The sequence below is a fragment of the Amborella trichopoda genome, chromosome 3 (assembly GCF_054954075.1).
Source record: "Amborella trichopoda isolate Santa Cruz 75 chromosome 3, AtrichopodaSantaCruz75HAP2 v2.0, whole genome shotgun sequence".
NCBI classification, from domain to species: domain Eukaryota; kingdom Viridiplantae; phylum Streptophyta; class Magnoliopsida; order Amborellales; family Amborellaceae; genus Amborella; species Amborella trichopoda.
In genome coordinates this window covers 2,783,114-2,810,928 of record NC_142338.1, presented here as the reverse complement: position 1 = coordinate 2,810,928, position 27,815 = coordinate 2,783,114, and the positions used below count along the sequence as shown (strand labels likewise).

General features: G+C 34.8%; 1 protein-coding gene and 1 long non-coding RNA gene across 2 annotated transcripts; both read left to right on the top strand.

Moving 5' to 3' along the window:
* Positions 1 to 237: 237 nt before the first annotated feature.
* LOC18439774 (putative plastid-lipid-associated protein 13, chloroplastic) lies at positions 238 to 26,657 on the top strand. Its single transcript, XM_011627131.3, has 7 exons — positions 238 to 471; positions 2,055 to 2,176; positions 2,533 to 2,616; positions 18,037 to 18,133; positions 24,895 to 25,111; positions 26,176 to 26,228; positions 26,374 to 26,657. The coding sequence occupies exons 1-7, from the start codon at positions 247 to 249 to the stop codon at positions 26,470 to 26,472; spliced, it is 897 nt and encodes a 298-aa protein (XP_011625433.1). The 5' UTR covers positions 238 to 246; the 3' UTR covers positions 26,473 to 26,657.
* LOC148782681 (uncharacterized) lies at positions 8,443 to 11,496 on the top strand. Its single transcript, XR_016052707.1, has 2 exons — positions 8,443 to 8,713; positions 11,380 to 11,496. It is a non-coding gene; the product is annotated as an uncharacterized LOC148782681 (long non-coding RNA).
* Positions 26,658 to 27,815: the final 1,158 nt, after the last annotated feature.

Genomic DNA, 27,815 nt, shown 5'->3' with positions numbered 1-27,815 from the left:
ACTCACCCTGTACAGCCCCATCTCCGAAGGAAAGAGCACCATATAATTGTACGGAATGGTGAGCCTACTAATTCGTGAGTGCAAAAAGTAGCCTACTATGAAGAGCCATGCAATTTTGCAGGCTTTTTTTCTAAAAACATGTTCTGACCACCCGTTTGTCCTTCACCTTGAAACGCCAATATTGTACAGTGTTCACAGGCTTTATGTAATGGCGAGGCAACAACCTTTCTGAAATTTGTTCTTTTTATGCTTTCCGCCATGGCTGCGATTCTCCATATAATCCCTTCTTTCACTGGAGTTTGTAACTCTTTGAAGCCAGACAATGGCCGAATCTACCATTTTAGGGTTTCTACCGGTTCTAAGAGGATAAGTGCGAGAAGTTGGGCAGGTGCAGAGCCAGCTGTTGGAGCTCCTGCCTTTCAAATGAGGGAAATGGAGAGACTCGCTGCTAAAGAAGCGTTGATACTTGCGGTGAGTTTTGGGATGAGCCTTAGTGTTTCATGGATTTCTTTTTTATTAGTCTTTGATATGAATGCCATTTGCTTGGCTAAACTAGTGGGCTTTCCTCCTGTGTCTGGAGTCAAAGTGTGAGACCCTCGATTTTTGTATCACATTTGTCCTGCAATTGAATGAAATTGACATGGAATGAGCCACGAGGATTGATTTGATTCTCCAAAAGTTTTAGCATAATTCCCTTTATAGAAATTTGCGTATGGATCGGGTGCTTTAAACATCTAAACAATACTGCAAAATGCAATGTTTAACTACTTGACCGAGTCTGAGTAGATTCTGCCCCTTGCCGAGCCAAGAACCTGGGTGCCGCTCGGGCATATTAGCAAAAAAATAAAAATATATATATATATATATTTGTGAGATCAATGCATAAAAATTATATATCTAACTTGGATTTTTTAACAATGATTTGTGAGTTTTGCTTCTTGTGTTTTCCTTTTTTTGTTTCTTGGATTTTTCTCAAATGTTTTTGTCCGTAAATATTTTTCTAACTCTATTTTTTTTCAGCTTATTTTACTTTTATGTCGTTTTTGCTTTTGTTGCACTCTTAAAATTATATTTTTACACAATTTTCTGAATTTAACTTTGTATATACAAAATTAACTATTACACTCGATAAAACAAGACGGCATCCCATAAGAGTGAAATACAGAGAATAGGGAGACAAAAAAGACAGGAGAAAAGAAAGAAAGAAGAAGGGAATGGCTCGAGAGAGTCCAAGCCTTATGCACAAAAATAAGTACAAAATTATGAATAACAATTTTTTGAATTTTCTTTTTAGGCTTGTAGGGCTTTATGGACCCAGCACATTACTCGGCCGGAGTTACTTGGCTTGTACTAGGCCCGAGTCCGAAGTCCAAGGAGTTTAAGAACATTGCCGAGAAGTGGTTAAAACTTTCATGTACTTTCTGGTTCAATAAAGAAGATTGGTTTGGCCCAGCTGAATGGGTTGATTGTGGAAAATTTCTGTTTTTACTTTTGAACTTTGTGCAATTCAAATTAAATCCGAGATTCGCAGGCTTTATTTTCCCAATTTCTATATTTTTCATCCATTTAGTCACAGTTTGAACGAATTTGGGACATTAATTTCTCCCAATCAGGTCAAGTTTCATTGAATTTCTAGCCTAATAAAAACCTATGACGCTGGCCAACACTTGAGCTACAATACTGCAATATTTCAGCAAAGGGTATTTCAGCATGTTGATATGAAAATTGTGACAAACTCTAGATTTAAATCCCTTGGCGGTTTAAAACTAATACATTTGTATCCCTTGATACTTTCTTTTTTCTTATTTGTTCCAGCACCCAGTTTCTTATGGTTTCCTGCAAATTCATGGATAGAAATCCACAAAGGGCTGATGTCTTTACATAATGCTTTCCCGTTATTTATTTTGTGTTCAAGTTCTCGCCAAACATTAAATAAAAAAAGAGACTGTGGATTCTATTTATCCAAATTTTTTCTCCAGAATTATCTGTCGAAGTGATTGGTGATTCCTTAGATGGCTCATAATGGTAGCTGCTTCCTTGTTCCCTTGTCTCAGTTTCAGAATTCTGGAGGCTATAAAGCATTAGTTGCTGGAAAAATAACCAATGAGCAAAAAATCGATGTGACTGAAAGAATCTCAAGTCTCGAGAGGCTTAACCCCACACCTCGTCCTACTTCGTGAGTTACTCAGTATTATGCATGACATAACCTTGCATGGTATATTTTTTTACAAATTGTATTATATGAAGAATTATTGGCCACTACTTGGTGTGAGGGTAAAAGGCTCATGTAGCCCGTGCAAGAGTACGGGTTCGAGTCCTGCGAGTGGTCACTTTGTGCATAAGCCAAAGATAAGAATCGTTTCCATCCTACCCCTCCCGAGACCTTGTTTAGGCTGGACCAATACCAGGTTTACAGCCCTTTTTATTGTGATTGAGCTGACAAATCTATGTTTTAGAGGGGTTTTTTTAAGGCATTATTTTTAAATTTACTTGTGTTCAAATGTTGAATTGGGCTTTATTTTCTTTGTCCAGGTCACCCTATTTGGATGGTCAATGGAACTTTCTGTGGTGGGGAAGTGGCACCCCGCTCTTATTTGCTACGAGATATTTGTTCGAGTAAGCAATTTTTTGGCATGACCTTTCTCCCAATGCGTTATCACGGCTGACTTACTAGTGTGAAACCAATGCGTGCACTAACTCATTTAATTAAGGGTGTGGTTTGTATAGAGTCGAGGCTCTAAAAATTAAAATAAAGCGCACTTTCGAATAGTGTCGAGAAATGTGGTCTCAATATAAGAAATCTTTGTGATAGCTTTAAAATATATTTTTATCTTTAATAATAAAATGTAAAGCTTAAAAAATAGTGTAGATCAAGCATATCTATGAAAACTTGAAGATTTTGAAAATTGATGGTCAAAAAATGCCTTACAATTCTCAGTGACCTATTGAGAGATTTTTCGATTATCTTGCGGGCACACTGCAAGGTGACGTTTTACAATTCCTTCGAAAGTGGGAGGATTCACTAAAAGGAAAAATTGTCAAAGAAAAACTCTTTGAAAAGAAAAAAGAAGAACTCTTGAAAGAAATCATAGAACTTTTGAGAGAGGAATTTTGTAGCACTGCATCAGATCTAAATCTGAGAGAAAACTCAGATTATTCTTTCACAAAATTAAAACTTTGCAAAATCCAAAGTTTTGAACCCTTTGCCAAAAGATTCAGAAATGGTACCAATTGTTAGATAACAAATCTGACTTTTGGAAAACATAGTTTTGCAATAAATTATCTTTTCCATGGGATGAAATATGCATTGAAAACTATGACAAGTATGTTACTTATAATACATCAGTAGATACTCTTGAAAATACGATCAGATTTGTGTTCACTATCAGAAAAAACCATTGCATTGAGGTAAAGGTAGCCAAGCAAGTAAAAAAGGACTTAGCATAAATAACTGCACTAAACTTCTAAAAAACAATTTAGAATTTGGTTGTGAAGTAAAAAGAAAGAAGAAGAAATTTTTCAATAAGAAAAAATTTCGATAGAAAAGTGGAAAAAGGAAAAGAAATTTAATAAAGAGAAAATGTATGTTGTTAGGAAAAATAACAACAAACCAAAAAAATCATGTCGTTGCTATATTTGCAACGAAGAGGGTCACATAGCACCTGATATGAAGTAGTCTCAGAATTTGATAGTGAGTCAGGGAAAGATGATAAATATGTTTTCATGATGCATGGAGAAGAAAACTCAGACAAAACCGCTGAGATTTTTGAACAAATTATAAAACTCGGTGATGTGATTCAAGAAGAATTCTTCATCGACGAAGAAAAAATTGAGAAATTAAAAAGTATCAAAAAGGAAGAAATCTACAGGATGTCGAAATTTCAATTATGGAATATCCGACATTTTGAATACTTCAGTGGAAGCACCACTACTAGAGCAACTGAAAATGGATCTGAAGAAATTCCTATTTTGATAAAAACAAGATTTCCAAAATTATCAAAAAATTTCCAAGATTGAGATACATGCACATAGGAATCATTTTGATTGAAATCACTGCACTCTTCAGGCAAGGAATTGACACACCAATCCTTGTCGTTGTCTTAGATAAAAGATTTAATGATCCTATTAAGGCAATAATATGAGGCATTCAATCAAATCTTGTCACTGGAAAAATTTGATTCAAAATAAAACCAAATTATTTCATCTCTATGCACGATAAAAACATCCAGGATAGTGTGAGAATTTTAATTCAGACAAAAAACATTGGTATGAAGAACAATAGTTTCGTTCTTGCAATAGAGTGGAAAGCCATCCACGAACTAACCAGCGAAACTAAAACTTTAACAAAAAATATTGATAACAAGTTTGTCGAAAATTTCAAACCATGAAATTTTGATAACGAAATCCAACCCCGGTTAATCAACTAGAAGGATTTGGAAATTCCCAGAAATTGGTTGATTGAAAGCTTTTCAGAAGAATGTTCCAACCAAGATTTACACCCGGTAACTTTTCAAGCATATGGGAAAAATATTTATTTTTCTGACCAAAGAACTTTAACTAAAAGTTTGAGTCATATAGTACCAAACTGTCATGCACTGAGAAGTCCTGTACCACAAGACCTATCTTTAGCCAACAAACCAATTGGCTTCATAAACATCACAATGCCAATTTTCCCTAGACTTTCACACGCTTTTGAAACTGGAAACACCAGTAAAATGGGAAATGAAGAGCTTCAAAAAACTCTTTTATTTTCAAAAATTGAATTTCAAGATGGTGAAGAAATAATCTTCTCACACAACCAAAACAAGAAAAAATCTTTGTTTGTTTTCGGAGAATTTAACTTTCAATGTTATAAACCATATCACCTTGATGTTTTGGTTGACACAGGAGCTACCACCAGTGCCTGTTGCCCAACGGCGTTGCCATTAGAAAAATGGGAACAAATGAAAAGTCCATTGCATGTAACCGGCATCGATGGGAATAATACTCTCATAGAGTATAAAGCCTAAAACATTTCAAACTGGCTGGGAAACAAAACGTTTCTTATCCCAAAGATACTTTGTTTTCCTTTTGTGCATGAAATAACTTAACTCAACAAGGAGATAAAGTTGAGATACTTATACTTATGGAACATAAATATAGATGCCAATTTGGATTCTCACCTCAAAAGCGGGGAGAGACCATATAAAAATTTCACAAAACCAAAATTAGCTTTTTGAAAGGGCTAGATGCTACTCATTGGATTTACAAAATGCTTGAATCAAAATTTCTCTGAAATCCCTTTGAAATTATGGTCCAAAAGTCCAAGATAATGCAGTATCAGACTCTTTGATCCAAATAAGATCATCAGAGTAAAATCCATGGTCTATCTCAAAAAAGATATAGACGAATTCACAATACAATTAAAAGAGTTACTAGAAAAAGATTTGATTGAACCCACAAGAAGTCCTCATTCTAGTCCTGCCTTCATAGTACGCAAACATTTGGAAGAAAAAAGAGGAAAAGCCAGGATGGTGATCAACTATCAAAGGCTTAACGAAAATATTGAGTTTGATGGATATTTTATACCCAAAAAAGATGCATTAATACATCAAACGAAAGGAGCCAAGTATTTTAGTAAGTTTGACTGTAAGTCAAGATTCTGGCAAATCATGCTAATAGAAGTAACCAGACAGCTTATTGCTTTCAGTACTCCATATATCCATTATCAGTAGAAGGTAATGCCATTCGGACTCTGCAATGCACCGCAGATATTCAGAGATGGATGGATGGTATTTTTTCAAGCCTAAAAGATTTTTTTGTTGTTTATATAAATGACATTTTAGTGTTTTCTAAAAACCTAGAAGAACACCAAAATCATCTCAAAATCGTTCTAGAAAATTTCTTAAGCATGAAATCATTTTAAATCCCAAGAAAATGGAGATTGAGAAAACCTCAATCGAATTTTTAGACATCGTCCTAGACCAAAAGGTATAAGACTTTAGGAACACATTATTTCCAAAATTAGGAACTTTTCGGATGAGCTTGTAGATAAAAAACATCTACAAAGCTTCTTAGGGATCCTTAACTATGGGAGAAATTTTATTCCAAACCTCTCTAAAAAGAGAGACCTCTTTTGGAAAAATTGAAAAAAGATAAAGAATTATCTTGGAATGAGAATGACTCAAACACTGTCAAATGTATCAAAGAAGAATTAAAAAATATTCCTTTGGTTAAACAAGGAGAAAAACTAGTCCTTAAGACCGACACCTCAGATGAAAACTGGGGAGCCGTCTTAAAGGCTGATATTGAAGGAACAGAGCTTGTATGTGGCCATAATTTCGGTAAGTTTAAACTAAACGAATGAAATTATATGATCTACGAAAAAGAATTACTGGCAGTTATACATGGAGTAAAAAGCTTTCACATATACGTAGTGCCAAAACACTTTATTATTAAAACAGATAATAAAGCTGTCAATGACTTTCTGTCTAATAAAAAGCAGAAGGAAAACCCTCGACGCATATAATAGATAAATCTTTTACAAATGTATACTTTTACTGTCGAGTTCTTCAAAGGTTCTAACAATGTCTTCGCTGACTTTTTAAGCAGCGATGATGGATAGACAAAGACGAAATCCCAACCAAAGATCCGTCGATTGAAAAAGACGAAATCCTAACCAAGGATCCATCAACGGACAAAGGCGAAATCCTAACCAAGGATCAGTCGACAAAGGAAAGCGCCCACTCTTAAACCAAGAGGGCAGTGAACGGTTTCGAGTAAATAACTAATATGCTTGTATCCAAAATCTAGAAAATCTTTCTTACAAGAAAATTTTGGAATTAAAAAAACAATTGCACCAAATTTCCCTATAGAAACTAAACAAGTTTCTAGTTTTTTCAGAAACCCTGAAATTCCTTTCAATATTTATGAAGAATTAGATCTGATATGGAAGAACCATATCTTAGGCAATAAAACCTAATTTCGAAAATACATGAGTTTACTCTGTCACCTGACAACCAATTAGAGTCATCATTTTCGAAAGCTCAACGAAAAGATATTTCAATCCATTAAACAAATGAATTGGAACGAAGATTTCTCTTTTAATAAGATTAACTCTTTTATTGAGATATCACAATTCCTCGATTATCAAATAGGTGATCCGGTTTTTTGAAAAATCCAAAAGAATTTGTCTCTAAGAAAATGCTAAGCAAGCCTTACCTAGCGCATATTTTTCAAAATATTCTAAAATATTTTACAGCATATGTAAGGCCCCATTCTACAATCTCGCCATGATCATAGGTTTAATCGAAGTCGAGATATAAAATAGCTTTTATGTTTTGGTGTGGGTCAAGGTAGAGATTTTCAAACCGACTTTCTAGGAGTTATGGAATTTTTCAAAACTGTTCGTTGTCCACTATTTGGGATATTTTGGAAAATATGTCATTAGGTAAGACTTGTTTAGCCTTTTTATAGAGACAAATTCGTTTGATTTTTTAAAAAACTGAATCACCTGTTTGATGATCAAGGAGTTGTTATATCTCAATAAACAAGTTAATCTTATGAAAAGAGAAATCTTTGTTTCAGTCCACTTGTTTAATGGATTGAAATATCTTTTCTTTAAGCTTTTGAAAATTGTGACTCTGAGTAGTTACCAGGTTAGAGAGTGAACTAATGTGTTTTTGAAGTTGGTCTTTGTTGCTTAAGATATGGCTTTTCCATATCTGATTTAATTCTTTATAAATATTGAAAGAAATTTCAGGGTTTCTGAAAAATCTAGAAACTTGTTTAGTTTCTATAGGGAAATTTTGGTGCAATTCTTTTTTTAATTCCAAAATTTCTTTGTAAGAAAGATTTTCTAGATTTTGGGTTTGAGCAAATTGGTTATTTACTCGAAATCGTTCGCAGTCCTCCTAGTTTAGGAGTGGGGGCTTTCCTTTGTCGACTGATCCTTAGTTAGGGTTTTGTCTTTGACTGTCGATGGATCCTTGGTTAGGATTTCGTCTGTGTATGTCGAGGGATCCTTGGTTAGGATTTCATCTGTCGTTGCTATTGCTAACATGATGGAAAAGTGATGGGACGGACGGACTGCAAAAACAATCCAGCACACGTGTCCCCCTGATGATGCAAGCAATGATGCAAAATATGATGATGCAAGCACTAACGCAAGTGCTAATGTCATCACGCCATAATTGTGCACTTGCCGCAATTATGGGTTACTTGACACCTCACCTACAACCAATATTATTTCCAGGATACCTCACCAGGTTGCCATAATTGTTCACTGGACACCTCAGCAGACTCTATTATTACTCACTGGCCTCCAATATTGCTGACCAACAGCAATAATTGTTCACCTGCCCCACTAATGGTGGGGCTACCTCCATTATTGTGGCATTGAAATGAGATATATGGGTTTGAAGTCCGCCTCTTCTCTTATATAAATAGGGGCTTAATCTCTTAGTTGAGGCATCGAAAAATCAGAGTTTCACTCCGTAGTTTGAGTTCGAGCCTTAGGGTCCTAGTCTTCTGCTTTCTCTTCTGTTTCCGTTGTAATACATCTGCTTCTTCCTTCTCTTTTGTGTGCCTTTCCTTCCATTTCTCCTTCTTTCTCATCTTCATTAGTCCTTTGTAATCTGCTTGTCTGTAAATAGTATTAGAGCCTGCTGTTAAAAGTATGAGCTTGTTTAAAGCTTGCTGTTAAAAGTTAAGTGTTGCATTCTGATATCTTCTGGTAAGATTTCTACTTCTTTGCTTTAATTTATCTTTATGATGTATTTAAATTATTTCTTTAGTTAGGCAATTTTATCTCTTTCAGTTTTTCTAAAACCCATACGCCTGTGCGTGGTTTCTCGAACTGTTGAAGCCGTTTAGCCAGGAGTGCGTTTAGGCTGTTAAGTTCAAAGAACCTTTGGATCACAGGAGGGCTTTAGGTGCCAAGAAAAACAACATCGGAGAAATAGATTGCTTAGCAAAAGATAATAAATTAGATCAAATTAATTTCGAACATTTGTATCATTCAAATAAAAATGAAAAAAAAGATGTTTCAAATCTTAGTAGAAGTGTAAATGGTCCTTTTGATTTTTGCAAGAAAAAATTTCAAAAGTAGAAACTATAGTAGAAAGTCTAGGATCTATTAATAATATAGACTTGAACTCTAAGTCAAAAAATTTATTAGAATCGGTTCCAAACTCTTTAAATGAAAACAAAAACAATGTTTTCAAAGAGACTTATGAACCACGTAACTCTACTTTATTTTGGAACTGAAATCATGACCTTACAAGAAGAATATGATGATTTCAAGGCCATAAAAGATATACTTGAATATTGGAAAACCCATATATTAAGGAAACTGATTTTGTAGTAAGATTTCAGCTTCTGAAAAATATGCAAGAATTGTTTTCTGAAAATGAAAAACTCATGATAAAAAACAATTACCATCTCATCTTAAACATAGATGAAGATGAGTCTTTTTCTGTTTTCAAAGTAAAAATCGAGTCTGATAAAGAATCAGATTCAGAAAGCAAAGCTAAAAAATCAGCTTCAGACCTCAGAGGGAAAAGAAAGGTTGAAGAGCCAGACCACTTAGATTCTGACCCTGAAACCAAAAGGTATTCAGCTCAAGAATGGGAAGACTACTTGCACAGTTTTCAAAAAGAAAACTTTGAAAAATTTCGTAAGGAAAAGGACGCTTCTAACACATAAGACTTATTTTAACACACCTCAGTCTTCTGCCACATCTTTTGATAAACCTATTCCCATTGTAAATAACATGTGGGAAGATCTGAACAAATAAAACGTTTCCATAAATCTAACATATTTTGGATCTAAAACGTACCCTTCTCTCAATACAATCAAATTATCAGCGAATGGGCACAATCTATGACAATTGTCACAGCCAACAAATCTCAGTGGTCTCTTGAGAGATTTTTCGATTATCTTGCAGGCACACTGCAAGGTGACGTTTTACAATTCTTTCGAAAGTAGGACTCACTAAAAGGAAAAATTGTCAAAGAACAACTCTTTGAAAAGAATAAAGAAGAACTCTTAAAAGAAATCACAAAACTTTTGAGAGAGGAATTCTGTGGCACTGCATCAGATCTAAATCTGAGAGAAAACTCAAATTATTCACTCACAAAGTTAAAATTTTGCAAAATCCAAAGTTTTGAACCTTTTGACAAAGAATTTCAGAAACGGTACCAATTGTTAGATGACAACAAATCCAATTTTTTGAAAAAACAGTTTTTCAACAAATTGCCTTTTCCATGGGATGAAATATGTACTGAAAAATATGACAAGTATGTTACTGATAACACATTAGTAGACACTCTTGGAAATAGGATTAGATTTGTGTTCACTATCATAAAAAACCATTGCAATGAGGTAAAAGCAGTCAAGCAAGTCAACAAAGGACTTAGCATAAATGGCTGCCCCAAACTTCTAAAAAACAATTTAGAATTTGGTTGTGAAGTAAAAAGAAAGCAGAAGAAATTTTTCAACAAGAAAAAATTTCAATGGAAAAAGTGAAAAAAGGGAAAGAAATTTGATAAAAAACAAAAGGTATGTTGTTAGAAAAATAACAACAAACCAAAGAAATCATGAGCTACTGGGAGATCTGTTACGAACAGTCTCCTACCGTCTCTGAATTTTGTCATTTTTTGTTTCTTTTATCACATACAATTTTTTAGTGAATGCTATTATGTTTTTGACGACAATTCATTGACAGCGAGATTTTTTATCTCTTCCTCTGTTAACAGTGTTTCTTCAGTAATATAGAAATCCAATTGGTGTAATTTTCCCAGTTCCCAAATTTGGTATGGTTTGTAGAATTTTCTCTAGCAAACCATCCAGTGTGTTGGTTGTGTCGAATGTCAGATGGTCACTGTGTCTCCATGATTTAGAGACTTTGTAGACCCAAAAGGGCATGGAAGGAAGTAGCTAGAAAATATTTAGGGACTTCTGGTCTTATTGAGGGTATGGCCCTTGATAGAGTAGAACAGAAGAACAGTAGAACAAGATTTATGTATCTGATCCCAAATAGTTAGGATAAGCTCTGCTGCTGCTGATGATGATGATCATGATGAACTTTGATACCAGGGTTTTGAGGGATGGTCCAAAGTTGTGATCCTTCCTTCAAAATTTGGTCATTATGTACATGAAGCCTAATAAGTTCTCGAGTTGGCCATGAAGCCTGATTCATCCCTTAGTTGAGATTTGGTGTAGGATCTATTGGATTGCGAGCACCCTTTTCTCGGCGGTTGTTACTTTTAGTTGTTGCAACCGTTGATTTGTTTTACTGATTTATTCTCTGATTTCGCTAGTTTCTCCTCAACTTATGCTGATCTGAACTAAAAAATCTTCTATAGCTTAATTTGTGCTTTCTTTAACTTGCTGATTCAGTTGTGGCACCCTACCCTTGATTGCAAGAGGTTTGGCAGGCAGTGTGATGGTTGGAACTTGTGTTGGTCTGATACCAATTGATGAAGGGAAGAGGGAGAGATAAATAAAAGTTGAAAATAGTAGAGAATATAACTCAAGAATCTATATTGGTATGTGTGTTGATATCTGTTCGACATGAGTGCAACACCCAAGTAGAAGAATTGATGTGCCAAACCTTAGAGCTTTTGCATGCTTATTTTGTATTATTCTACATTCTCTCCTATTCTGCTTGAGGTGTTCCTACTTCAGTGATGGGAGTGTATAATTGGTCTCTTCGAGTTCAGTTTGTTTTTGCTCGTCTACTTCAATTTAAACTCTGGTTTTAAAGCTCATCCTTATGCTAAATATGGATGCTTTAGTGGCGATTTACTATTTTGTACCATAATTCTAGTTGCTGCTCTATTTTGGTAGTCATAACAATTTTACTCTCCTTTAGTTGCCTTTTCACAGCCTTTGAATGTATGGAATGTATACATACGTTGTTTGTGTGAAACTTGGTGGTGGAGTGATGAGGTTCAGTAGGCCATTAACAAAAAACGACCGTGTTATAAAACTTGGCAATGTAATAGAAATGATCAAAACTTACAATAATTTTTGAAAAATGCTAAGAAAATTGTAAGTATGGCTAAACTTAAGGCATATAATAATTTATACAATAAACTGGTAACAAGAGAAGGCGAAAAAGATGTCTTCAAACTAATAACAATGAGAGAGAGTAGTGTAGGGATCTAAACCATATTAAATTCATTAAGAGTGAGGACTATGGGGTCTTAGTGAAGGACGACAAGGTCAACGAAAAGTTGAAAGTTTATTTTAAAAAATTGTTAAATGATGAATACAATGGGAATGCAACGCTAGGAGCAACCTTTGGCATAAATGAGGGCAGAGGTCATAGATACTTTCGCAGGACTAAAATATCTAAAGTGATAGGAGCTTTGAGGAGGATGAAGATGAAAAAGGCTTTAGGACCAGATGGTATCTCGATAGAGGTTTTGAAGTACATATGAGAGATTAATATATGTTGGCTAACCAAGTTATTCAATAACGATTGAGAACAAAGAAAATACTACATGGATGGAGGAAAAGTATTGTGGTTGCTATTTCTAAAAACAAGGAGGCATATAGAATAGTACAAACTATCAAGGGGTCAAACTTATGAGCCACACTATGAAGTTGTGGGGGAGAGTGATTGAGCAACAACTAATGTATTCAACTAGTGTGCCAGAAAATCAATTTGGTTTTACGCTAGAAAGGTCAACAATTGAGAGCATATTCCTACTTACGCAACTGATTGAGAAGTTCAGGAAGAAGGAAAAAGATCTCCACATGGTCTTTATCGATTTAGAGAAATCTAAGAATAGGGTACATAGAGATCAAATTTAGTAGGTGTTAGATAAGAAAGGAGTCTCCATATGCTTTATTGACATGGTGAGAAATATATATGAGGGATCACTAACATGTACGGGAAAAGTAGTAGAGAGACAAGTGAGTTTTCAGTGACAATCGGCCTACATTAGCAGTGTTGAACCCATATCTGTTTGTTTTAGTTACGACGAGTTAACTAGGCACCTATAAGATGAGGTAACACAATATATATTGTTCGTGGGTGACATAGTTCAATTGATGAGACTATAAGCACTGTCAATGCAAAATTAGAACTTTGGAGGGATTCCCTATAATCTAAAGTTTTTAAAATTAGCCGTGCTAAGACAAAATATATGTAATGCAAGCTTAGTAATTATAGAAAACGAGGAAGTGGCTAAGATTGATGACCAATAAATACCTAAAAGATGCCAAGAAATGCCTAAAAGAGAGTATATTTGATATTTTGGGTCGATAATTTAGGAAAATGGAGGAATTGAGGAAGATGTCACAGATAAAATTAGATTTGGGTCGAAGAAATGGAGATGTGCTTCCAGAGATTATGTGATTGCTGCATGTCGATGAAGTTGAAGGGTAAGTTCTAGAGGATAGCTGTGAGACCAGTTTTACTTTATAGAACAGAATGTTAGGTGGTCAATAAACAGTATACTTATAGGATGATTGTAGTTGAGATGAGGATGTTGAGATAGATGAGTGGCAAGACAAAAAATGATAGAATTTAGAATGAATATATTCGATTAAACTTAGGTGTAGCTTCAATAGACTATAAGATGAGGGAAAGTATACTTAGGTGCGCTGATCATGTGCAGTATAGACCTAATACGAAACTAGTTAAGAGGTGCGACTTGTTTGGAAGGCTCTAAAAGGGCAAGAGGAAGACCCAAAAAGATATGGATGGAAGTAGTGATAAAATATATGAGAACTTATTATCTTATTGAGGTTATGACCCATGATAGAGCAGAATGACAGAACATGATTCGTGTAGCCAACCCTAAATAATTGATATAAGGCTTTGATGACGGCATGCGTAGGTTGTGTATGATATATGATAGCTGGAGTACTCATTGTGATGCAGGGAGAAATTAAAACTAGAACAATAAAAATAAAATAAAGAAAATAATTGAGAGAATATATCATCTTTCAAGGTCTGCAAGAGAATCCACCCAAAAACAAAATCTGCGATAAGATCCACCCAAAAAAGATTCACTTTATTCGACTCTCATTCTCTGATCATTCTCTTTTACAATGAAGGGATATCTCCCTTTATATAGACTTTAGGGAAAAAAAAAAAAAAAACCTACAATAAATAAAACCCACCAAAATAACTCACTCTCTGTCTTCCACAGTTTTTCCTCCCTCCCTATTTTCTCTCTTCACCTCCCTATTATCTGAAAGAAAGACCCATGTGATCTTTTACTGGGAATAATATATATACATATTTTTATTTCACCCCTTTTTTTTTTTTTTTGGCAAAAGATCACTTACATGTGGTCTTTATTACAACTAGATAAATTTCAAAATAAATTCAACATAACAATAAAACCAAGATCTTAACAACTTGATGCCATTGAAACAACTATGCACTATGCTTGAGAGTAAAAGATAAAATTGCAAAAAACAAAAGGAAGAGTGCCGGAGATTCTCAACTGGGCTTATTACACCTCATACCAAGTCACCATCATCTGATGCGCGGGATCAACGGTCTAGCTTCAATCTCGAACCGGGAAAGCAAATTTCGGCCAAGCCACATCAATAGAACATAAACCCTTTTGATCGCAAACTCCAACCCTAGGTGAATTCCCTTAGTAACTTAGTTTGAGAGAGATGGATTTTCTTTTTGCTAAACCTTAAAACCCTTAGCCATAAATCTATATTTGAAAGATAAGAGAGAGAAGAACTGCATAACCTAAGCCTTTAGGTTCTTTTACAATGTGGGAGAGAGTGAAACTTTTCTTAAGAGAGAGAGAGAAATTCTAAGTGGGATATAAGAGAAATATGGAATTAGGTACAAGAGATAATGTGTAGAGATTTAGGGTACAGACAATCCATTTTTTATAGGCTTGAACAAGATTAAGGTTTCTTAGGGTTTTCTTTGGCTTGCCTCTTCTTGTGAGATTGAACATGGACCATCGATTAAGGGTGACTTGTGGGGTGAGAGATTTGAGTCATCTATTCCATAGATGGCCCATCAACATTATGGAATGTGTATGGACCATTATCCCCCTTTTCTTAATCATTTTCCCATCAATAGAAATTAGATAAATTTAATTTAAATAAAATATTATGTTTTCCATAATCTTTCACAAAATATTCCAAAGATATATCAAGTTAATATACACTTTCAATATTTGGTCAATATATGGTCAAAATATTCTCATATCTTTTATTTGACTACATGCCATATTATATCTTACCAAATCTTAAATTAACTTAATCTACAAGAAAACAACCAAGAGGTGGGGCGTGCCACCCATGTGTGGCACGTGTGGGCCCCACCCACTTGTCACATGGTGGGCTCATGTGTACTCTGGGCCCTCATGATATTTTATATAATTTAAAATTAACAAAATAATTTTTAAAACATTATTTGAATTTTATAATTTTGTAAAAAAAATATCTTCATTTTTATAAGTCCAAAAATTGTAAATAAAATATCAAAAGACTCATAAAAATTCAAATAATAATTCTAAAATAATTTTTATCATAAAACAAACATAATTAAATTAACTTGATGGGAAATGAATTCATATGGTTTAGGAATTCAATCTGCAGTTATGAGACACTCCACCTTCAATTGTGGACTTCAGACCACACTTGCTTTATCAAACCAACCCAATGTTTCTCATGACCTACAGTCCAAGCAGGGGCTCATTAGTGAGTCACCAAAGTCTGGCCGATAAACCAAGGGGTCCCAGTATGTGGATTACAAATCTTTTCCTAGAGAAAGTCAATGTCACCAAGACCTTATGCAACCATAGCTCAATGGCGCATAGGGGTATCTCTCGCACATGCATACGCTTCACCCTAATAGTGGATTTTTGGCTTTCCCGAACGATCTATCGATATGCATGCCGTGTGATAGCATATGGATGAGGGTCTGGCCCCTGTCTCTATAGGTCACCATCACACACAAAGGTCACACGGTCCCTCGGCTCACTCATCCAGGCATGTTCTCCCACCTCATCAAGGGCTAACACATAAACCCTCATCGGTTTGTTCTTCATGCCTAGGTAATATAGGTTTTTCCCAACCGACTGGCCTAGATCGTCAAGCACAAATCGGTATCAGCAAACTATCGTTTACTTAGTATGATCCACGAGGGACCACACTCCCACTGAGTTCATGTTCTACTATATCATTTCATTTTACAAGCACTCATGAGGCCTTTAAAGATCACATAGACCCAACATTATCTCTTTCCTCACGTGTCTTTTTAATTTCCTAACAACTTTTATCTCCTCCCTATTTGTCTCTCCTTTAAGATTGGTTTTATTCTACCTAAAATCCTCACTCTATCTAAATCTCCTTAAATATCTAATTAAATCTTCGAAATCCATCAAAATTGGAGACCTAAATCCCTTTTCCCAATATTTATAAAACAAGTCACGCATTCTACCTAAAATCCTCAATCTTTATCTAAATCTCCTTAAATATCTAATTAAATAATTAAATCTTCCAAATCCATCAAAATTGGAGACCTAAATCCCTTTTCCCAATATTTCTAAAACAAGTCACGCACAAAATCGCATACCTAATTTTTATATGCAACATTCTCCACGGGTTGGGAGAAGCTCGACTTCGAGAAGCCAATCACCTTCTACTAATTGGTGATGTAATCCCACCACCTTTTTTTCAATTTCTTCGTTAAGCTGATTCATCAAATGCTTTGTGCTTATCTCGAAATAGAACATAGTGATTTCAGACTCAATCTTGATTTCTCCTTCAGACTCACTTGGTTGGAATTTGAATATTGCATCACACATTTTTTTTTCATAGTTGATTTTTAAAATATTTTTTCTTTTTCTTTACCATTGATAGGCGAAATTTCTTGTACATCGGTGCCGCCTTTTGTATCGAGATCTACCTCTTCATATTCTTGTTGCATATTGGGGTTGAGGTGATCGTCGTCGTCTGTTGTATCGAAATCTACCAATTCATGTTTTTGTTCCTTTAGTTCTGATTACAATCTCTCAAATACATCAAGTAGATATTTTTTCTACTACTTTGCTAATACTCAATCTCTAAAATACATCTAGTAGACATTTTTCTACTACTTTGCTAATACTCTCTGCTCTGATAACAACTGATGCATGGAGCAAATAAACTATAACAATAAAAATAAAACAAAGAAAATTGTTGAGAGAATATACCCTCTTTCAAAGTCTACAAGGAAATTCACCCTAAAAAGTCAATTCAACCATCATCTTTTACAATTCCTTTTTAATAGAGTTTAAGGGTAAAATAAACAAATAAAAAAAAACTCACCAAAATATATCTCTCTCTTCCACATTTTTTTTCTTCCCTTCCCTATTTTTCTCTCTCTTCATCTCCTTATCATCTCTCTTTCCTCATGTGTCTTTAATTTCCTAACAACTTTTAACTCCTTATTTATCTCTCTTTTAAGATTGGTTTTATCCTACTTAAAATCTTCAATCTTTATCTACATCTCCTGAAATATTTAAGTAAATCTATCAAATCCATCAAAAATAGGAGACTTAAATCCTTTTACTTAATATTTCCAAAAACATTCAATCTTTTTCTACATCTCCTTAAATATATAAGTAAATCTATCAAATCCATCAAAATAGGAGACCTAAATCCCTTTGCCTAATGTTTCCAAAAACAAGTCACGCACAAAATCATATACCTAATTTTTATCTGTTCTTTCATATCAGTGTACGGTGGATAATCTTACCTAGGGGAATGTGCATCATCTAGGACTTCATTTAATCTCCACCTTAAATACTTGAGAATAAATGCTAGATATTCTTCTTCTTTTTTGGGGAAAGTAAATGCTAGATATCCTTCTTGTGCATCATGTGCCATATACAGGTTGTGTTCTTTATTCTTTATCTTTTGTAATATTCTAATCTCATGCTCCAATCATGGTTTTCTTGAATTAAAATGCGGAAGAGGAAGCATAAGGCAGTAATAGAGCGAAATTTATTATAATTGGACAGAGAAACAATTTTTTAAGTAAGTTAGCTTACTATTTTTCACTGAACTGTTCAACAGGATAATTCCTTCTGATCTAGCATCTTTGTCAGAATTGGATGCTCTCATCAAGGATGGCTTTGGATATGCAACAGCATATCTGAAATTTCTAAACTCGGTAATACATAATATATGTACCAGTAGTAATTGTATGATGATGTAAATTGATTTATTCTTATTGTGTTTTCTGTCATTATTAACTGCCTTGAATTTTCATCGAGTCACAAAGTCCTATTTAATCTTTCATGTGTTGTGTTCAAAATCTTTTCCGAGGTAACATGTGGCACTTTTTGTTGTTCATTTCTCTTGTAGAGTAGCAGTAAAGAGATGCTTAAAGTTTTCTTGCACGGTGCATGTTGTGTGACATACCACATTCGAAAGCTTTTACTTTGCTCCTGGAACATTTGTTTCAAATTAGATGCCTGCTTACCTTTTCTACTGAGTTTCTGTTATGTGTGAGATGCACATCGAATCAGTGCTTGAAAATTCGATTTAAAATCAAAATGAGTCATAAGTCAATTCTACTTGGCTGGTTGCAGAGTTATGCAACTAAATCCTCTGATATACCTGTGTTTCTTGTATTAATATATTTGGGAAATGATCCTATGCAGTTTCACTGCACAATTCCTGGGTGTACAAGAGTTTTGGACTGTCCATTCAATTAATAAAAATTCTCGACACCTTTAACTTGGAGAACATGGACAAATCCCAAACGAAAATGCTATCATCTACAAATAGAGGTCTCTTAGATCAAATGAGAGGAATCGAGAGAATGAATCGGGGAAAGAACACAATAATAACACAAAAAAGGATCTAGATTATTTAGTTACAAACTCCTATCTCTTAGGACAACCAAGTTTCCAAAGAATGTTATGGAGGCCAAGCATCCCCCTCTCTGGGTCTTCACAGATCTTTTCTCCCCTCAAAATTAGCAAGTTTTAGGAAGAGACAATAAATTTAGAAAGAGAGAGAGACCACAGTTACTAGCAGCTGCAAAACCTCGTAGATGTATGGTTCACTCCAATATTTGAAGACAAAAGGCAAGGTCAATGAGCGCCCAGGGCTTCTTTGATGAAGAGGAATGGTTTGATAACACGTGAGTGAAAAATAGGTAAGAAAATCAAAACAGATCAGAGCAATAGAAAGACATGAAATTGAAACTAGTGGTTATGTGGAATTCAAAGGAGAAACTATAATTAATTTTTCCCTTTTCTTTTGTCAATGTATCTGAATTTCATGTACAAAATACTGCTGTGAACAAGAAATAAAACCTAAAATAATAATGCTAGTACAAATAATAATCCTGGAAACTCAAATAAACAAGCAAAGAAGGACTGAAAATAAAACCAAACTGTTAGAAATGCTTACATGAATTTGTCTAGAGTCACCCACCTTAAGACTTAGTACACCACACATTTGATTTTCTGACCAATGACGCGCTATGATCCTACTGAATTTTTTGAGTCAGAAAGCTTCCTTAAGCAATACCTTTCAGATCTAGGGGTTTTCATAGCATAAACATAGTTAGGCTTCCTAGACTCCGTTTAGACCTCGCTAGGGCATCAGTCTTACTGTGGGTTGGGCATGCCACTCTCTATTTCTTTGGGTGGTGTGCCAATCCTAGTAGCTTAGGGTGGTGTGTGCCATCATTTGGTGATTACAGAGGATAGAGAGATAGGAGAGGGGGCATGGAGAGAGAGGCTAGGAAAATTGTAGTGCCCCTCTTTTTACCCAAAAAAAGAGCAGGGTTCCCCTCTTTATATAGGCCTCAAGGGCCCCTAGTCCGGTATGCCTATCCAATTTATGACTCGGGTAGGTCTATTCAATTTATGACTCAACACGACCATGACCAGTAGGATTTTAATAATTATGTGAGGAGAGAAAGCTGAAAACTAAGCCATCCCTCCTATTAATCAACCATCATAATTTAGGAAGGAACCTTATACCTAGAATCTTTGAGGCATACCTACTTCAACTAGGATATGACCAATTTAAAGCAATATTCTAGAACTTCTCTTCTCTCACAAAAGTGTAGGAAGTCAAAAATAAAAGATTTGTTCAAAGATACAAAGCAGATTTTCAAAAACTAACTCCCACAAAGAAGGACATAATGTTTTCAAAAAAATTTCTAGCCAACGTAGACACCTTCTAATTTTTTTTAATAGAAATACGAAAAAGAGGAGGGGGTGTGCCACCTCATGTGTGAGGTGTGGCCCCCATGGGCTCCATGCCCCACCTATGTGGATGTGGTGCTCATGTGGGGTTGGATCCAAGTGCCCCACATGTATTCCTACAATTCACTCCAATAAACAAAAATTTCTAAAACGCCCCTTTTAAGTGTTTTTATTGCTGAAAATAATTTTAAAAATTCTGGGAATTCTAGAATTTATAAAAATATCTCTTACATTGAAAATAAAATATCTAGAAGTGGATGGGTAGCAATGGGTAAAGATAAGTGATTCTCAGGGCACTTCGCCTGACCCAGTAACCGTGATCCTCGACTATCTTCTCAAACCAAACCAATGAGGCCCATGATCCACAGTCTCATATATGGGCTCATGATTGACTAGTCAAAGGTCTCAAATAAATAGTGGAACCACAGTCTCAGAATGTAGGTTACAATTCCCCCCCGCCCCCCCCTTACTTGCAAGGGGGGACTATCTTTATGGACATTTTGAGGGTTGCTTCATGTGACAGTCATGTGCATAGTTGTGGGGATTTTGGGCAAGATGGTGATCCCCATTTGGAATCTCGATCCTGATATCCTTGAGCAGGAGCTCAAGTGGTGGTACTCGATTCCTACCATCAAGGATCTTGATACATACATATTGAGATCTTGATTCCTAACTTAAAGGGATCTCGATCCTCAACTGCAGAGAATCTTGATCCACTCCGCCAAATTGTCTACTTAATTGATGATTTTTATTGTATTATATTATTCCAAAGTGTATTATAATGATGGAAAATTTTCATATATTTGTTTTTTTTTTCCTCTTAATTTTCATTTAAAATCTTTAGTTTGATATATATATATATATATATATATATATATATATATATATATATTGTGGATTTTGTAATGCTTTTTGTGTCATTTTTCATGCATTTATTGTATCTCAATCCAAATATTCTCTAAAATCTTGTCCTTTAAATAATCAATTTAATGTCATTTCATGCGTCTATTACATCTCACTTCAAATCTCCCCTAAAATATTTTCCTTCATTTTTAATTCTTAAGATCTTAATACATTATATTTTTTACACACAATGCCTTATGTACCTTTCAAAAGGGTTTACTCAATTGACTAACCTTTATTTTATTTTATTTTATTTGAATGTATATGAAAATGATAACATTTTTCATTGATTTTTTTTATAGTAGAATATCTTTTCTTGGATTTCGTAATGCTGTTTACGGTGCAGATTGGAATTATCTCTGAATGGCGATCGCTCAGATCAAAACCACAAACTTGTTTGTTCAAGAGTGATAGAGAGTGAGGACAATCAAATTTTAATCTAAGACCAGATCTACTCATAAATGAGCAGATCTGCTCTCAGATCAGTGGCAGAGCCAGTATTGATTTGAAATACGAAACACAACATAAAATACAATAAAACAGACTTAATTTTAATAAAATAAATAAATAAAATAAAAGAAATGCAGAAAGGTAAAAAAAAAAACTAGACCGTGTCAATTGGCCTAGGACTCCCAAGCCTTCGAGGCCTTGCTCGTATCAAAACCGGTTGAGTTTATATCATGCATCCTCTTTGTCTCTCGTTAATGTTGACCAAGCCTTGGCTTGGTTGAATGGTTTTCTTGGATCTGATCTAAGCTTAGGGTTTGCTCGAATTTTTCCTATATCTAAGGTTTCTCACAAGTTTTCTCTTTGGTTTCCGGAGTCTCTCTTTTTCCCAGTTTTCTCTCTCTCGGGCTAACCATGTCTAAAGAGTCTAACCCCTAAAATGATCTCGAGAATATGCTTTTAAAGGCTAAAAAACGCATGAAATGATAACCTTCTAAAAACAACCAAATCTGCCAGTTGAAATCAATTTTGGGGGTCAAAGGGGCTGGGTGTCCAGCCCAAATTTGACCAAATTTAGCAATTTCTGATAAGCTTTATGCTATTTTTATTTGATTTATTGCTAAAACAATGATCCTGTAATATTTTGAATCACAGGATAGGGATCACGAACTATGGTGGTCTATCGTTCGGGAAGTTTCTGGAATAGTGTGGTCCTAAGGATACATGAATATCATAGAATTTGCCAATTTCAAACTTGGGTGTCTACAAATGCCTTTTTGATGTCTTTCATTTATTAAATAATCATTAAATATCGTTTCATGCATTTATTGTATCTCACCTTAAAAGTTTGAAACTTCCTAAAATCTTTTCATTGATATTTTATTAATAAGATTTTCGCATATTATATTTTTAACACAAAATGCCCTTTTAATTCATATAAATTATATTATTTATAATAGAAAATCTATTTTTGGATTATGTGGTTTTCTTGTGTCTATCATTTGTTTATGTCTATATATTTTGAGAATGCTCTTATGTGTATACACCCTTATATGTACTCTATAGACTCTAAGTGTATTCTTTTTTTGGATTTTGTAATTTTTTATTGGACTTTCTAGCAATAAAGTTCTTATTAGCATGTGTTCAACGTATGGATAATGCTAAAAGATTGATTGTTCATTCTTTTATTTTTAAGATATCACTTATGAAAAAATTGATAGGACATATTTTTAAGTATAAGCACTATCATTCAAGTAATAGCAATAATATATATAAATAACAATCCCATATACATGAGTGCATGTATAGGATATTCTTCCTAGGTCGCTCCTTGAGCAGCGCTCCAAGAGTAGGGAGCTTCAGCCAAGATATGATCTGTGGCTCCTGTGCCCACACCTATTCCTGCTCCCAATAATTATGGTCTTGTATACATTCCATGCGGAAGTTTGTTGAAGATTTAGCTCTCACTTTCACAGGCCTACATCGGCACACAGGAAACCATGAAGCTCTTTGGCTACAGACGATCCTTGGGCATCTCTCTGACCTCAACAAATGATAACACTATGAAAAAACCGTCCATAGTAATTCCATATGCCCAGGTGTAAAGGTTTTGGACATGACCCGGGTCATAGACCTCATAACCTTAACCAACACGCACTCAGTGTATAATCCACTATAGTTTTTTTTATTTACATGCTCTCACATGCTTTAAAGGTCACAAACTTCAACATAAACAAAATTCAGATTGATAATATATATATATATATATGGCAGAAAAATTCTTGTGCCCTTGCTGGAGAGGAAGGGAGGGATGGATTTGGTATTAAATGGAAGAGGACAAAGATTTGATGATGACGGGAGAGTTTTTCATTAGTGCTAGTTCGGGTACATGAGAGAGGGGGAGCAGAAAGGTATTTTCTAAAAGAAAGGGTACAAAACTGTATCTAAAATATACAGGATCATTCCCCAAAATATTTTTGTGTTTTACTCATGCAGAAAACATTTAATGAAGCCATTGGAGTGTAACATGCTTGGTGACTTACCTAGTTTTTAATCCCACTGTTTGTACTTCTAATTTTACACACTTTTTCATAATTGGAAAACTCAACCTATTTTTTGCGAGTTGAAAGAAAAACTTGCCAAGTCAGCTTAGTTTTGGGAATCATGAAGTTTGCCAAGTTTTTTTTAGCTTTTGAACATTGTATTGGACATCACTAATATGTGATGAGATGAGAACCATCTCTCCAATTATGTCACCGTGCATGAAAACATGGTGTTGGACACAGATGTATATAGAATGTGATGCACCATCATCGTCATTGTTAGAGCCTTTCCCAACTAATTGAGGTCGGTTACATTAATTCTTGTTCCTCTTTTTTACTCTATTAAGGGTCATACTGTCAGTGAGGCCATAATTCCTCTTATCTTTTTTTATTACTTCCAACCATGTCTTTTTAGGCCTAACGCTTGCCTTTTTTTAGCCTTTCACTTAAACTAACTCGCACCTCCTAACAGGTACTGTACTGGGTCTACGAACGCATGGCTAGACCACCTATGTCTACTTTCTCTCATCTTATTATCTGTTGTTGCTACACCTAAATTCTCCCGAATGTATTCAATTCGAAGTCTATCCCTTGTTGCTTTGCCGCTCATCCATCTCAACATCATCATCTCAGTTATACTCATACTATGGGTATATTATTTCTTGACCGCCAAATTTTCTACCCCATAAGAACGTGACGCAATGAAATAAAAAATGAAATGCTGTCATTCTTTTCATGGTATTCGTTCAGAGCTAGGTTCAACTTATACAAGGATTTGACAAGATACACTAGAAAATTTTCTCATTAATTTGTATTATATTTTTCTTATTAGAATTTTCTTTATTGATTGTTGTAGGTATTGAATATTTATTACTCTCTTTTCTTACTATCTTCTATGATGTCAAAACACACCTGGAGATTTCAGGAGTGGGATGGGGTCTCCAACAAATTATGGAAGATCGCATTTGTATCATATCTGATAGAAGGGCGGTGTTCCAAAAATGGACTACTTGTGATGCTAAAAAATGCTGCGTGGAAGGCCGCACTTCTACGATCAGCTTCCACGCAGCGAAATCAAACATTCCTTTTTTTGACTTCCAATTTGTTACTTCCTTTTTGAGTTTGCATAACTTTTATATCTTTAATGCAAGTTCATACCATCTTATCCTAATCTTTCTTGCTTTTATTGCACTTCCTTATTCATGTTGCCCCTTGTTTGTGGTGCTCTTATTGGATATCCATCGGAACCTAGATTCATTCAGTGCTGTGTCAATCAGTGGAAAGCTTATTGCAGTTTAATATGTGGAATACAGATAGAGAGCAAGGTCACTGTGAAAACAAAGTTTACTGTTGAGGGACCAATTCGGTTGAGAGAAGAATATGTTGAAGGTTTGTTAGAACCACCATCTGTTGGTGAACAGGCAATTCCAGAACAACTTAAGGGGGCATATGGACAAGCATCTGGGACTCTCCAGCGATTACCTGATTCTATAAAGGATGCTGTTTCCAATGGACTGAAAATCCCATTAAGTAGGATATGCTTTTCTTTTGGAGCCTTCCATACTTCTTGTTTTTAGATTCTGTTTTTTGAACTTTTAGCACTTATGGGATGATGGTTTTTTTTCGTTGCAACCTTAAACAATCCAATTAAGGCGCACCTCCAAATCTTATCATAACATGGAATTTTGATGTAAAAAATTCTTAGAATTATCTCTAAATCTATTTTCATATCTAATTATAAAATTTTAAACTCCAAAAATGGTTAAAATCAAGTAGATATGTTAACTTATCAAAATCTTGAAAATGGATGATCTAGATAATGTGTTGTAAGATGCACTATTTCTGGACACATAATCCTTTTATTTTCTTTTCATATTCATACATCTCTATGTCGAGATGATCAATTAGATGGTTTTTCAACATTAAAACAACATTTTCTGGTGAATTTTTTATGTGCATCTCTAAATCTACATTTTAAGGTTGCAAACTGATATACACTTTTTCCTGTTTTATTATAACTTCTTTAAATTATGATGGGTACTTCTTTGTGGCATGAAACTTAAGAACTTAAAAGATTTATTTGATTATGAGAGGATATTTGATTATGGGAAGTTAATGAATACATGGTAGATCTATAACTAAAAAAAACATTGACTTTATGTCATGAGTTTGAAATGACTTTATATCTCTTCATCCACCCAAGAAAAAGATACTTTATATGGCACCAGTTTTAAATTTCATGCTCCATTAACTAGTTCTTTCTACCAAACTTACCATAAAATTTTGTTTGAAACCTTATAGGCTGGTGATTTGATGATTTTGGTTTGACATACCAGATTGGGGGTTTCAAACTTTCAATCCTTCACTTTCCTATCTGAGCAAGAAAAACAAACAATACACTTAATATTATTTAATTTGATCATTACGGCACCTAGCTATCTGGGGCATGATTATTGTGGGAGTTCTTGTTCTCATCTTTTATGCTTCTTCATAAATTTATGTATTACTCTTGTCTCTGCATAATCCATGGCTCTCTCAGGTACACTACCAGCAACTATCCCTGTTGAATTTGTACATGCATTCTATTTTTGCAGGTGGGACATTCCAAAGAATGATCATGGTATCTTATCTGGATGAAGAAATCTTGGTATGTTATGCTTTTCCTGCTTGTTAAGCTAAGCACCAAAAACAATATATTGATTCAGTCAATTTGCATTTTTTTGGGGCTGGTTAGGCTAGGCTTTATTGAGCTCTCTCTCTCTCTAATATTCACGGTTAATGGTTTCCTGCAGATATTAAGAAATGTTAATGGTGAACCGGAGGTTCTATCAAGACAGGATGCACCCCTATCTCCTATCTCTCCTGATCGAATTGAAGAAGATGAAAGCTAGTACTTTGTAGTTGGATTCCTAAATGTATTAGGAGGGACATATACCTCTTGGGATGTGTATTTATTTGTGCAGCACCAGAATAAGCCAATCTCATTCTTAAACGGATGGTAGTGGAACTGTGTTTCCTTGTATTTTATTGAATCCACTCCTCTTGAATGAAAACTCACTAAATTTGGGGTGATTAAGTTTTTGGATCAATGACCTGCCACCTTGTGCCCGCAGAAGAGCTCAAAACAGTTAGCGGTTTGTTTTTTTTCTTATCCAAAATAGCCAGATTTGTTCTATTTGAATGGATGGTTCAAATGTGAGGTAAGGTTTGGGGAATTGGAAATGACTATTTGAAAATTAACTTAACATGCAGATACTTTTGTGCCTCCAAACCATTTATAGCAGATGCATGAGTCTATTTGTGTAGATTAACTATAACTTAATGTGGTGCGAGCAGGTTCAAGTACAACACCTATAAAGAGGTGATGCATGAGTCTATTTGTGTAGATTAATTATAACTTAATGTAGTGCGAGCGGGTTCAAATACAACACCACCTATAAAGAAGTGTGAGCTGGTTCAAGTGGAGGGATAAAAAAGGACAAAGAGTAGGCCCAAAAGGATATAGGGACTTATGACCTTACTGAATGTGTTGTTTTTTATAGAGCAGAATGGTGGAGCTTATTGAGGGTGTGGCTTTTATAAAGCAGAATGGTGGAGCTTACTGAGGGTGTGGTTTTTTATAGAGCAGAATAGTGGACATGTATTCGTGGAGCCGACCCCAAATAGTTGGAAAAAGGCTTTGATGATGATGTGATTATGCCTAATTTCCATTGTACAGGACGTGATATAAGGTCCATGATCTCATCAAATTTGTATTTTGCTTGCTATGAAAATTTGTAATCCCCCAGTCATCTGAATGTTAGGATTGAGGCACTCCACTCTCAAAGAGTTTAGACAACAAATGGTAATACACATTAGGCCATTTGAATGTTAGGAGTTACCTAATTATCTTTAAAAAAAAAAGTTATTACTTCCTCATTCATTCAGTTAATCAAAATTGTGGTTCTTGTACTGCACAATTTCTTTTGGCTTCCTAAATGTCTTGACCATCGTGCCATGAGCACAAAATTTACTCATTCATTCCCTTAAATGCTAGTGTTAATTAAATACACAGTTTCATTAACTCATAAATTTGTAAAAAGCATTCCAATCTCATTTTTCTAATTCTTGTTCAGCTTCAATCTTGAACCTCCCCTTTCAAAATATTGTTGTTCTATCATTCCTCATTCGAAAGGAAAAGGGTAGACTGACTTTATGAGTGATAGTTTCGCACTGAAAACCTCATCACATCAAC